The 13,788-nt window shown below is 40.2% G+C and overlaps 1 protein-coding gene across 1 annotated transcript in view; it reads left to right on the forward strand.

Moving 5' to 3' along the window:
• The window catches only part of LOC136877786 (pseudouridylate synthase RPUSD2), a 546,352-nt gene that overhangs the window by 134,432 nt on the left and 398,132 nt on the right, over positions 1 to 13,788 (forward strand). Inside the window, exon 2 of the mRNA XM_067151993.2 lies at positions 7,200 to 7,211. Within this exon, the coding sequence (XP_067008094.2) occupies positions 7,200 to 7,211 (12 nt within the window). The remainder of the gene's footprint in view (positions 1 to 7,199; positions 7,212 to 13,788) is intronic.

The raw sequence follows: 13,788 nt of genomic DNA on the forward strand, positions 1-13,788 counted from the left end.
TTAATAATAATAATAATAATAATAATAATAATAATAATAATAATAATAATAATAATAATAGAGCATTGAGTTATCTTCTCGGGTTGTATACATGAACGGGAAATATGGCATTCTGTTGTTGGGCCATACCTAATAACCCCTGAACAAGGCTTTTAAACAAATATGAATATTAATGCTACGTTTCATGGAGTGATCTTTCCTACTTTTAAAAACTCCACTCAAGCGTATGCGTCTGTTAATGTCATTCTCCGTCATCTCTCCACTGACAGCTCGAAACATTCCGCTTAGTCGACCTGTTCATCTTCTTACTCTCAGGTCTCCCCAGCCCAAAATTTGCAACATTTTCGTAATCACCCAGAACAGATCGCTCCGCTTTCCTTTCAGTCTTTCCCAGTTCTCGAATCAAGTGGATCCTGGTGAGGGTCCCATACACCTGGGGTCGTACCAGTTACTTATACGACCCTCTCCGGTTCGTCATTATTACACCCCTTTACCTTTATTTAAAATCCCGTTTATGTTATTACCCAAGTGAAGATATTTCCTTAAGATAATTCTTAGGTACTTACCTTGATTCCCATTAGTTACTTTCACCCCATAAACACATTAATTAAAACGGAGATGGCTTCTTCTCTTGGCGAAACTTACAATCCGACCTTTCAGGCTACTCCCGCCATTTACCCGCGCTCTTTTATTTTCTGTATAGTTTTGTTTGAACTTAAAATGGTGTCTCTTCTGTTTAGAAAACTATTGAAATTGTTTGGAGTAATAAATAAGTGTCCTGTGAACCATTTATTGACTGTTATTCCCACTATATTTTCATGAAAGATCTCCAGTTTAGCTGATCCTCGACAAGCGGGCTTGGAACGCTTTCGTAAGATGGCGCCAGTGAGTTAAGTTGGCTAGCATCTGCTTTAAGTTCACCCATAGAGTACAGTGCTTCAACCAACTGTGGTTGATATATCAGACAGATTTTCGCTCCACATTCTGAACGTTTGTCATATACTGAGCAATTACTCAATGACTTACTCCTATGAAAATTGATAGAAAACATAATGTTTAGGATATAAACAGAAATAATACTACAAAATGCAGTGAAACTAGCTTCTTAAAAGAATATCTGTAGTCAGAAACGAGTGGTTTTTTTTCTCTCTTGATGTCCTTTTTTATGTTCATCAGCATCTCGTCTGTATTACGTATTTTTCAGAAAAATTCTCACAGTCCTGTTGAGTTAGCAATTTACATTTATACCAGTATATTTCTGATGACGAATCATTATTTATCTCATGATGGTAATATAAATCAGTGTATGTTAACATCTGATTTAACATTTTCACGCTGAATATGAATAGGTGAAATTTAAACTGCAAATGAATGATAACTACAATCCCGACAAATTATCATCCAATTGCGGAGGGACATAATGGCTTTGGTTAATCAAATAGTTAAAATATTCAATTATTTGAAACAGAATTAATTGCAGTATTTAACTCTCAGATTATAAGAATTGTTCACCGCATTTCCCATCGTTCAGTACACGGCTAGAATCCCATTAATGGGTGGAGGTACTGTAGGTATCTCCCTGTGATCTCGCCAAATCTCAGGCAGCTGACTTGCGACGTTCATGTTCTATGACAATGTTAGAGAATAATCTTAGCCCAGGTGGTTGCCATTTAAGGTTGCTTGAGGGGGAGCTTATATGAGTAAAGTTCACGTTTTTATGGCTTGGCATCTACGAATGATCTTCTTTCTCCTTCTTTTTCCTGGCCTTTCCCTTAGTTTCTCGGGGTCGGTGTTAACCATACTCAATTAAAACCTCCGATTCGACCAGGAATCGAACTCGGAGTCCTCTGAACCGAAGACCAGTACCCTGACCATTCTGCCAACGAGCCTAAATCTCTTCAAATTGAATTTGAACAAAAGTTTGCATATTTTACATACAGTCATATAATAATGTTCATATTTTAAAAAAACTTAGTAATCCTAATAACTAAATACTTTTTTTTACCAAATTGGCAAAGTATTTTTTTCAACTTTGCATATAAGTTATTTGCTGCTAAATTTGGTTCGCACTAAAAAAAATCTTTCTGGAAAAAGCATCAAAATAATCTACAGAATCTTTATAGTCACACAAGTATTTTATATTGATTATCGTTGAATATTTAAGGGTCTACATGGCCGAGGCGGTAAACGCATGTTTGGTTAACCTGGAAGGACGTGGGTTCGATTCCCCATCAGGAAGCCGAAAAATTTAAGAAACGAGATTTCCACATCCGGAGGTGCACATTGTCCTCAGGTTCACTCAGCCTACATAAAAAATGAGTACCAGGTTAATACCTGGGGCAAAGGCGGTCCGGGCGTAGAGCTAACCACTCTACCCCACCCAGTGCCGAGGTTACGGATAGTGGAAGCCATTACATTCCGCCCCTCCAGGGGCCTTCATGTCCTGTACGGAGATGACTGACTTGAATATTTACATGTTTCTTTTGCTGAAACGATTTATTACGTCAACAAAATAGTTTGAATTTGTAATATATTCCTTCAGGCCGAGCGAACTGGCTGCGTGGTACGAGCTGTGAGCTTGCTTTCAGATGTTGGATTCGAGCCCCACCATCGGCAGCCCTGAAGATGTTATTCCGTAGTTTCCACTTTTCAGGGCAGACGAATGCTTCCTTCTCAGTCCCTCCCTTCATCGTCGGAAACGTGACGTTAAACTATTAGCACTGAGCGAGCTGCATTTGTCGATTCCATATATGGAAAATTCAAACGTTTTATTCAAATGCGTTGCAAAGATCATTTGGCTAAACGTTTGGGTCACCTTGCTGCGAACTTGCATACGAGAGGTTGTGGGTTCGTACCCCACTGCCGGCAACCCTGAAGATAGTTTTCCTTAATTTCTCTATGTACACGCCAAACGAATGCTGACCACGGTCACATCATTGCAAGTTTTGGCCCTTTCCTCTCCCATCGTCTGAGTCGCTGCGACGTGAAACAAATAGAAACAAGAAATCTTAGCAGAAAACAATTCCTCAGAAAAATTTCTTAATCGTTATCTTTCATATCAGTTTTTCCAATGATTACACTTTAATAAAAAGAAGGAAACTATTCTTTTTCCGTGAGAACTCAGTTTAAAACAAAAATTTTACTCCTAGCTTGTCGAAAAACGAGTTAGAAACACTATAACGAACAATGAATGGCATGTTTCGTTCTATAAGAACATCCTCAGACTATATCGAATCTCTTTTAACAATACCTATATGAATGAAAGGTTTACTTGTAGCAAAAAGCCAGAATAGATATACAAATGAACATACAATGAAAGATATGTACTTGTAGTTAATCACTGCACAATTTCGTTAGTTTTTTTTTTTTTTTTTTCACTACTGTATAAGCATGATACCGGGTACATTGATTGTTACAGAGTTCACATATACAATCCTCACTTGGAATGTGAAATCTATTGTTGGCGCAAAGCTTGTGGTGAAAACCATGCACTGCAAATCACGTGATGGCTTGTCTCACTTTGTAGTTGGCCTGTCTCCACTCTTCTGTCAGCATGGCACCCGTTGTATAAAATTCGCTCCAGGTGGCGCTCCTTTTCTCAAATAATATCTGATGTTTTTGTTTTCAAAAGTCTTGATATTGGTAGATTCAATTGCAACCTCATATCTTCTATGATGAAGTGTCCTTTAATCATAATGTAGGTCAGCCTTGATATGCTGATATTCCTATTCCAAGCACTCTTTTCATAAAGCGGGCCTTAATTTTTTCTAGTGTTAGGAGATCTTTTACTGCAAGAGTATCCCATAGTACGTTGAGTCCGTAGGTAACTATCGGGATTATTGTAGTTTGAAGAGGTTCCATTCCTGTTTGAGTTGCGAGCTGTTAGAGATTTTTGATGGTGTAAGTTGCTTTTAATGCAGTAGCTGCCCTTTTCTTGCATACGTACTCTGAAAGATGTCACCGTTGTTTGAAGGGTGGTACCCAAGTATTTTCATTTTGAAACAATTTCTAGTGGTTCATCGCGAAAAGTCAAATTGTCTTTCGTTGTTCGCATCCTTCCTTTCCTGAAGGCCATTTGTTTGGTTTTCTGTTGATTTAATTGTAGACTGTTTGATTCTGTCCATCTTTCGACTTTTAATAGCACTTCTTATTAAAGTAGTTGAAGTGTATTCGATGATTGAGATGTTGTCTATTGTCATAATATTGAAAAGTGTAGGACTCATAGGATCACCATGAAGAACACCGTTTGTCTGTAGTATTTTGTTTGATAATGTGACTCCATCGTCTGTTTGAATGTAGTTGTGACTCAACATATCTGTAATTATATTTGTAAGTGGGTTAGTCTCGCCGACCATCAGTCTTAAGTTTATGGACTAGTGTCTGTCTATGTTGTCAAAAGCTTTCTTGAAGTCTATGAAGACGGTATATTTTATTCCAGGATTTCGTAGGTTATCTTTTATCTGCTCTAACAGGTAAGTGATTGTGTGTTGGGAGGTTCTCTCCTTCTAAAAGCCGAACTGATTTTCTGGGAGAGCTGGGTGTATAATTTCCATACGTCTGTTTGTTAAAATATTAGATAACATTTTATATGGTATATTTTCAAGTGCAATTCCTCAGCATGAATCTGGATCCTTGGTGTCACCTTTCGCTTTGAAAATAACTTTTGTAGTTGAGTTTCTCCATGCTTCCGGGATTTTTCCAGTCATGATACATTTGTTGAATAAGCGTATCCAGTACTTTTGCATTATGTGAAAAGAATCTATAAGGTGTTCGGCACATATGCCGTCTGGTCCTGGAGCCGTTTTATTTTTTGCTGTCATTATTGCTTGTTTTATCTCTATTGTGGTGATTGGGGAGGGTGTTTCTACTCTTTTGTCTACAGGAGATTCGTACGCAGTCTCCTTATGCTGCTGGTTGAGTATATTTTCAAAGTGATGTTCCCATGCTTCTATTGGAACCTCTCTCGCGGGCGTTATTTTTCTCTTTCTGAGTGCTGTGAAGGGATCCTTTTGGCATTTTCAGCTTGTTTTCTTGCTTCCTCTTCTATGTAACATGTCCTTTTCATTTTTATTTGTTCTTTATATGATTTTCTTTCTCTTGAGTATTGGGATAGACCCGTCTCCTGCATTGAGGTTTTTGCCTGGTGTAGTGTTGCCAATGTCTTTTTTCTTTTAATATAGTATTCCTTATCAACCCATGGTTGAGCTCTCCTCTTGTAGGAGATTGTACACGACAAAAGTGTTGTAGTACAGAGTTCTATAGATGTTTCCAGTTCATTCTGGTTGATTTTGATGTTGTTTCGGTTATTTTGTCTACATTCATTGTGAGTTCATCTATATGTATTTTCCTGGATGTGGTATGGGGTTCCGGATTGTTTTGTGGATATAACTGGTGAATGCTGATTGTTGTGGCTATTGGAATATGTTTCCTAATAAGTGTCATTGCTGATATCCAGAGTCCTTCTTGGTTTTTGACGTTCATACCTTCTGCTCTGAAGAAAGCGAGGTCAGTGGTACTAGTGGCGTTCGGAGCCATGCATATCTTTTGGTCTGGTTTGTTGATAAGTGTGTGACCTTCCTCCAATAGCATCTCCAGCAACAGATCCTATTTTGCGTTTGGCTTGTCGAACCTTATATATCACCGGCTAGGATAACTCTTGAGTCATTATTTGTTTCTGCGATTGCCTTCATCACTTTCTCCACTGCAGTTTCTGTGTCCGTTTTTGGATTAATATATATGCCCACGATAGTTATATCTGTAGTTTTTATTATGACCATGTTATCTTCTTTTGTTATTTCCTGTATTGCACCGAGAATGGTTTACAAATGATGGAGACTCCTGCTGCTGGCCGACCTTCAGTCGGTTGAGCAAACGAGTGAAGTCCGTAGAAACCTTGAATGTTATAGTGGTGTGTGAGGAAAGTTTCCGTGGTGATAATAGCATCGTATTTTGTCGATAGTTTCTGTAGATACGTTTAACAAGGCATTTTGTATGTATGTTCAGTCCGTCAGCGATTCCGCTGGTGGGATCCTCAACAGCTCCGTCATCAAATGTCATAGATGGACTAGGCATCACTGAAGAGGCGTACTAGGGAAGTGAGGAGTAAGGTAGTTTCCCGTTGCTTTCCTCACCGATCCAGAGTTGCTATTACAAATCAGTCTGCCAAGCCCACTGAAATGCATACCCCAACCGACCCTATGAGCAACATTTTCACACCATTCATAGCAGGGACCGGCTGCATAAGGATTGGCATTACTAGCATCGCTCATGCCTCAGTCACTTTCATATTGTCAAAGCCAAGGATAAGACAGAGACAGATCTATCAAAGTAACAAAATTGCTCTAGTCTATACCAGAAGACATAGTGCACTGTAAACACTAGGTCCTGCCAGCAAAGGCATAAGGCATTTTGTAACCCTTCTGTATTCCATAGTAAAACGCAAGGACATTTAGATGAGTTCCACATTTTCGACTTGTCGGTATCTCCGAAAGCGAAGCCTTCTAACCACAATTCCCTTTGGCCCAAAGCCTTCTCTTCCCGTTAAATCGAGGTGATTAAATGGAAAGCCTACCTTGAAAGCTTTTCTTTCACCCGTCGATTGTAGTTCTTCATAGTTTACATTTTCTACAGTTCCATTTTTCTTTAGGTAGTCTGTCAGCAACCTGGAGTTCATTTTCAATTTCTTCCTTTTTGCTTCCAATTATACCCGTAGTGTAGGCTAATGCATTTGTTCGTGGAGATGCTGTTTTCCATTCATTGTTTTCAGTAACGGTACTTGGTTCTTCTCTGGAGATGTGACACCTTCTCGTTCATCCTGACTAACGGACTGCAGGCATGAAATTTGCCCTGCTTCCACCGTCCTCTGCGCTGGACTTTTCCCTCACTTTTCGTACTTCTGATGATTTAGGTGGTTGTTTCGTCGCCTAGGATAATGTGTGGCTTATTCTTTCTTCAATCATTGTGCCTAATCAATTTGTAACAAAATCCATTCTATTTTCTACTTTTTCTTCTGAGTTATTTAGTTTGTCATTTTCTGGTCCAGTCTTCTTGGTTTCGTCGTCTTTCGTAATTGTTTCTTTTTTTTTTTTTTACATTTTTCACATAGCCAAGATAGCTTCCCGTTTTTATTTTTTATTTTGAGTATCTCGAATTCACCTTGTGTTAATCCTGTACTGTCTTTATGGTGTTTCCTCTTGCAGAATCCATCGCAGGTAAGTATTAGTTTCTCTTCTTCTCTGGTGATTTTATCTCGGGGTTCCGCATCTATTTCGTTCTTGTGACTTTTGTTCAGACATCTCGCAATTACTTATACTACACTAATTGCACTGGTGGGGAGTTATGCTATTTTTCCTAATAAAGGTATACTTCCTTATCTATGCATATGTTAACACTGCTATGTCGTGACGGGCGCTAATTATTCCTTGACTCTTTCTTGAAATATTAGTATGTACAGTCTGTGTTAATATTGACACTGATCACTCACTAAGATTGATGAACACGTAGGGAAAAACACATTGATATAACAACGTTCTGCTGCACTTTCTTGGGTATTTACTTACGTATTGTTTAACAGCATTAAGTATAATGTCATCAAGGCTATCTATATATAGATATACCAACGCGTTAGCACCATTCGATGCACTGATCACATTTGCCACGATTAACAAGTCACACATTTACTTCCGCCATTTTGTGTCACAGATCAACCATGCATATATACGAGGTACAATATGTAGGACATACCAAAGAAATGTTAATCTCCGGAAAATGTCTGCCTTATTTTTGTTAGACCTTTCTTCTAGCTGTGCCTGGCTGCGTAGCTCAGTCGGTAGAGCGCTAGCCTTCTGACTTCAAATTGCCTGGTTCGATCCCGGCTCATATCAGTGCTATTTGAAGGTGCTCAAATACGTCAGCCTCACGTCGGTAGATTTACTGGCATGTAAAGGAACTTCTGTGGGACAAAATTCCGGCACCTCAGTGTCTCCAAAACCGAAAAAGTAGTTAGTGGGACGTAAAAAATATTATTATTATTATTATTATTATTATTATTATTATTATTATTATTATTATTATTATTATTATTATTATTATTTCTTGCTATCGCGTTGGTGTAGGTTCGCTCGATGAGTGGTGATAAAGACTTTGGTTCTGTCGAAGAATATCTTTCCCCCCAAATAATCCTTCTGGAACAAGCATAATCTACAGAATCATGATCGCCGCACAAGAACATGAATTGATAGCTACAGTAGATCTCGTATTTTATTATGCGTTCGAGTTGTTCTGTTAATGAGCTAGGAGTCTAGATAACTAGCTCATCTAAGACTTTGGGGGAGTAAACTTCGGAAATATTGTGGTTGTGTGCTGTTGTTGAACGCCAGCCGCGGATGGGAGAGGGCACATGTTGCGGACATAAACCAGCTCTCCCTAAACAAAGGCTGTTGTGCTACCGCCTTGCTATAGTTGAACATTTACTGAAAGTTTTGCCTCTGTTTCAGTGTTGTTGGAGGAATGTTAGAACTTTGGAAGGCTTTATTACGTTGCCACCCCCAGGAATGTGCGCCTCCTTTAATAAAGCTGGGTGCAATCTACTTTCCCGCACTTTACACGTCTCTTGCTTACGACTAAGTATTTTTGGTTGGAAGAAAACGGGTTAGAAATTCTTTTACGTTACTCCCAAATTGTCATTTCTGACAATTTCTTCATTAATTATTTTATGACGGCGATAACTGAAGCGAGAGGAATCTATTGTCCTGTCGGATCTTTTGTTCCCTGGTAAGCCGAGCAGTGTACCAACAAAACAGCTGTTTGTCTGCCTCTCCAGCACTGCGGCAACAAGAAGTACGGCACAAAGAAAGAGGCGGACATATTCTGGAGATTAAACCAAGCGGTTGTACGTTCTCGTTTGACAACTTGCTCATTGTCGAGGAAAGGAAGGACGGTAGCAACCATCCCAGTGTTGCGAGAGTCGACACTCCGTTGACAGGTTAAGACCCACCACAGCAGCAAGGGCACAGAAAGAAATTGAAAACACTGATTAATCATTTATTATAACCCCTCCGTGATCGTCCTCTTTCTTTTTTTTTACCGATACATTCCTGATTCAAACCTGCTTAATAAGCTCCGTGGTAGTGTGTGGGCGTCCGGCTCCCAAGATCGCAGGTTCAAGCCTCCCAGGCTGGGCTGAGTAATTCAGACGTGGAGCACTGACCTTCCAGGCTCAAGTTGGCGAGTTCGATCCCGGCTCAGTACGCTGGTATATGATACTTCAGCCTCGTGTCGATAGATTTACCGGAAAGTAAAAGAACTCCCCAGAGACAAAATTCTGGCACCTCATTGTCTCCAAACAGAAGTAGTTAGTGGGACGTAAACTCAGTATCAAACCTCAGAGAATAGTCGGATTTTTTAAGTGCGGAAAATGATTCAGCACTCCATATCGTACGATGTCGGCACATAAAATATATTTGGTGACACACAAGTGTTTTTCCGACAAAATTAAGCAAAACTCAACCATAGACTGCCCAAGAGAGTTCCAGATTTTCTGCCATCTGGTAGAGTAAGACGGAACGTCGAAATTGACACGCAGGTAGTCGAAATGGGGTTATATGAAAATGTCTGCAACACTGTAGCCCAGACCACGCGATTATTATTATTATTATTATTATTATTATTATTATTATTATTACTGGTTTGTTATTGCTTTTGTTTCTATGAGACGTAAGTATATGCCGGACAAAAGTGAGGTGGGATGTGTTTTCCCTAGGATCTGCGGTTTGTCCTGGCCGTCGCTAAAATAGCTCCTTAAACAGCAATTATTATCATAATTGTCTTCACAGATATTCTTTTGCAAGTAGTTTAACGTCCCACTAACTCAGGTAAGTTTGCGCTAACGCTAGGATAATGAAAGACTATGGCTAGGCAGGAAGGGGATGTGACCTTAATTAATTTACCTGGTGGGTGGAAGCTGAAAAGGCTGTTGATAGTAGAGCTTCAACCCACCATTTTCTGAATGCAAATGTTCAACTATTGGACCCTTATTGCGTAGCTTACTCACCTGGCATCATCAGCATGAAAACAAAATCAGACGATGTCAATAAGAAAGTATGTGTACCCTCTTGTGAGCCGTGTATTGAAGTATGCTATGGTAAGAAGGCCAGTGTCGAAGGCTGATCGTGATCGTATAGTCTCGTTACATCAGGAAGCAGCATCATTAGGGGCAGTGGCCAGCCTTGTAAGAGCAAAGAAAAGCTGGTTAGTCTGGACTAGACATTATTACATGACGTCATTTGATGTTGAGGACTTTCCTCGCTCGGGTTATAAAATGTAACAGACGATTTCCCTTCTTGCCTGACTTTCCAGCCTGAACACAAAGCTCAGTTCCTCGAAGTCATAAGGCTCACCATAATGCGGGGTTGGTCATTCAGTGTTGATGCAACGTATAGTTTACCGACGAATCTGGCATATGTTATGTTCGTGACAATCGTCGATAACGTGGTAAGGGAGAATCCAGAAATGCTGAACATTCATGTATTGGACACAGGGTAAAGGCAGCGCAGCAAGTGAAGATTCAGTGATGTTTCGCAGTAGCATTGTATGGGAGTCACACGCCACGCATCTGGTGATTCAGGATAAACTCTCCCCGGCTCATTTTGGAACCTTATCCCCCGTGTCTCGCATTGTTGATATTGTCCGAATACATTGATCTCCTTCGTCCCGAGCATAGATATGGAACCTGTTGAACATGTCTGGGATCGATTGAATGGGGAGCGTTTTAGCCGAGTGGCATAGCCACTGACTTCTCACTATAGCGGCTGTGGTTCGATTCCCAACCAATGAACTTGAGATTTCTGAAGTTGAAATTCAGCTCCCTGTGGTTCGGATGCCACATAAAACAGGAGGTTCCATGGTTATAATCACGATATCAACACTCACGTAAAACTGCAATCTTACTTTTTCATCGAATAAACCAAACTGATTTTGGACTTCCTGACCGCCCACAGAATTTGAAATATCTACGTAAGATGACCGTCGAAAAATGGAAGAAATTGGATCAACACTTACTTGACGGACTAGTGGAAGGAATGCCAAGAAGGTTACAAGGATGCAAGGGTATTTAATGTGCTGATATTGTTTTTCATACTTCTTGAACACTGATTCGCTCATTTGTTGATGAGCTGTAGGTATTGTGGACGTGCTACATTTACACGTCTCAGTACACTTCCATGTTAAATGCAATGAGCTGTTTAGCTCACACTTGCTAGTTTTTATACCGTTTATACCTTCATGATAAAGAAGGTGAATGGAGCCGGTGGCTCGAGGTTTCCAAGTGACTCTTTCGAGCATATTGCGGAGTAGCAAATGAGTTTCTGTGCGTTTCACAATTAGTGTAACACCAGGTTTGTATTTGATTCTCTTCCTCTTGCTAATGAGTATTATGCACTGGAGTCGTTTCGACTTTGTCATATTGTTTCCTAATAATTGAAATAAGTAAATAAAAATATGTTTTAGCCAATTACAGTGCGAACTTTTTGTACGAAGTCAGCCATGTGAAGGCGTGCTCGCTTACAAATTGGATTTCCTATCTTTCTTTATGAAAGCTTACTAGATGTCTCCCCATGGTCTCTGTTCCGAGCTATTGTTATAGTCGTACAGACTTCCTGTTTCCACAGAACTCTAACTAATAATAACAACTCTTATTACTAGCTGCTGTACCTCTTGTTACGATTAGTTTTTGTACAATTGCTGCAGCAATGCTATCTAGCGGAATGAAAGGCACCAGGAAAGGTAAGAGCAAGAGTTAACTTCATTGTTAACAATAGTTAGGGTTTTCTTTAATCTAGCTTATGAAGCTACATGTCCCAGGACCTAAACTTGCTCCCTCTACATATTGTGCGTGTCTAATAGGGAGACATTTTAAGATAATAGAAACTTATCTAAGATATCGGAAAAAATCTGATCATGTATTGGAGTACACAACCGGATTGAAAGAACCCTGCAAGCATCAGTTTATATCTTTTATACAAATCCGCCGTCCTCGGGTCATAAGCCTCGTAGACAATTTGGACGTTTGAAAAAGTCTTCTAACTGAATGCCGCGATCTTGAGAGCAGTTGTGTCAATAAATTTACCTGTAGCGAAGCGTATAGTCTTAGTAGATTTGTACATCGTAGGTTGTTAGTCACGATCATTATGGCAATATTTTGGACGCCATGTAGCAGCAGCCTGATGTAGGACTTGGGAATGTATGGCTTCGCAGCCGTAGATTACGGTGGGCCTGAGTGTAAGACTGAACGGACCCAACTTCTGTTTCGTGTATGATATTTCTTATTAGTCCTTCGTTAACATTTGCTTTCTTCCAGTGCGATGATACTAGGGCATCCAGGACCTAGGGAACCTTGAATTTTCTCTCCCGTTTGTGAGAAGTGGTAAGTAACATTTCTCCTTCGTTTCTTCGTGTTTTACATCTGATTTGAACAGTCATCTTCATTATCTTTCTGATAAATATGGGGCTAATAATCACGCGGTTCCGAAACTCCCCAAATGACAATAACATCCACCACCACCACCTTCAATTTTCACGCCCCTCGTGGTCGTGGCCCTTGTCTTTCTTTGGCCGATACCTTCAGTTTTAGAAGTTACGGACCCCTTCCATTTTTCTCTCGGATTAGTGTTAATAGAGGATGGTTGCCTACGTAATAATAGTTCCTGAAGATTTTTCTTGAAAGCGTTGGAATATTCATGATACAAAACCATCAGTCTAGGATGTTGCATTGGAGGCGTATAGAAGTAGATGCAATTCTTTAACAGCCCAAGACTGAATCTTTAGATATCTGCTAAGGTTTTTAAAAGCACATTTTCTGTCTTTGCTACCTGGATATCGGTGTCTTAACAGAACACAGTCTCATTAGTCGTAATTAGGCTTTCTGTTTCCTGTGATCGTATTTAGCAGATAATGAGCTTAATCCAGTCTTAATCTCAATGTGGTTTCTTCGTAGAGCTCCAGTTAATTAGAACTATGCTGTTACACCTCTAGACGGTGTGAGACAGGCTGTATAGTTTTTACGAAGGAAAAGGCTGAGAACGGTAGAAGAGTCCCATCATTTCTATTTTCGTCTGTTGCATTTATTTCTAGAAATAGCAACCGTCCCAATTCTCGCACGGCAGCAATTTTTAATGTATGCTGATAGACCTTATAATATTCCCTTGTAGACGACATGCCGGCCCCGTGGTGTAGGGGTAGCGTGCCTGCCTCTCATCCGGAGGCCCCGGGTTCGATTCCCGGCCAGGTCAGGGATTTTTACCTGGACCTGAGGGCTGGTTCGAGGTCCACTCAGCCTACGTGATTAGAATTGAGGAGCTATCTGACGGTGAGATAGCGGCCCCGTTCTAGAAAGCCAAGAATAACGGCCGAGAGGATTCATCGTGCTGACCACACGACACCTCGTAATCTGCAGGCCTTCGGGCTGAGCAGCGGTTGCTTGGTAGGCCAAGGCCCTTCAAGGGCTGTAGTGCCATGGGTTTTGTTTTTTTTTTTTTTTTTTTTGTAGACGACATTAGTGTTTTCTTCCTGATGTATGTAGGCCTACATAGATCAGTGCGGCGTTTTTCCAATAATCTTCCGGCTGCCCCCTCCTTTCTCTCCATGCGATTTTTAAACCATTCAAGCGCTTTCGCTGAAACGACAGTAACTCATAAACCATTCGTGCAAATTAGGTACTGTACAAGGTGAAGAGGGGATTAAATTAGTCAGCTGCCTTTGACTGTGAAAATGGCAACCAGACTATCAGTCATA

This window comes from Anabrus simplex, chromosome 7, assembly GCF_040414725.1.
Source record: "Anabrus simplex isolate iqAnaSimp1 chromosome 7, ASM4041472v1, whole genome shotgun sequence".
Taxonomy (NCBI): Eukaryota; Metazoa; Arthropoda; class Insecta; order Orthoptera; family Tettigoniidae; genus Anabrus; species Anabrus simplex.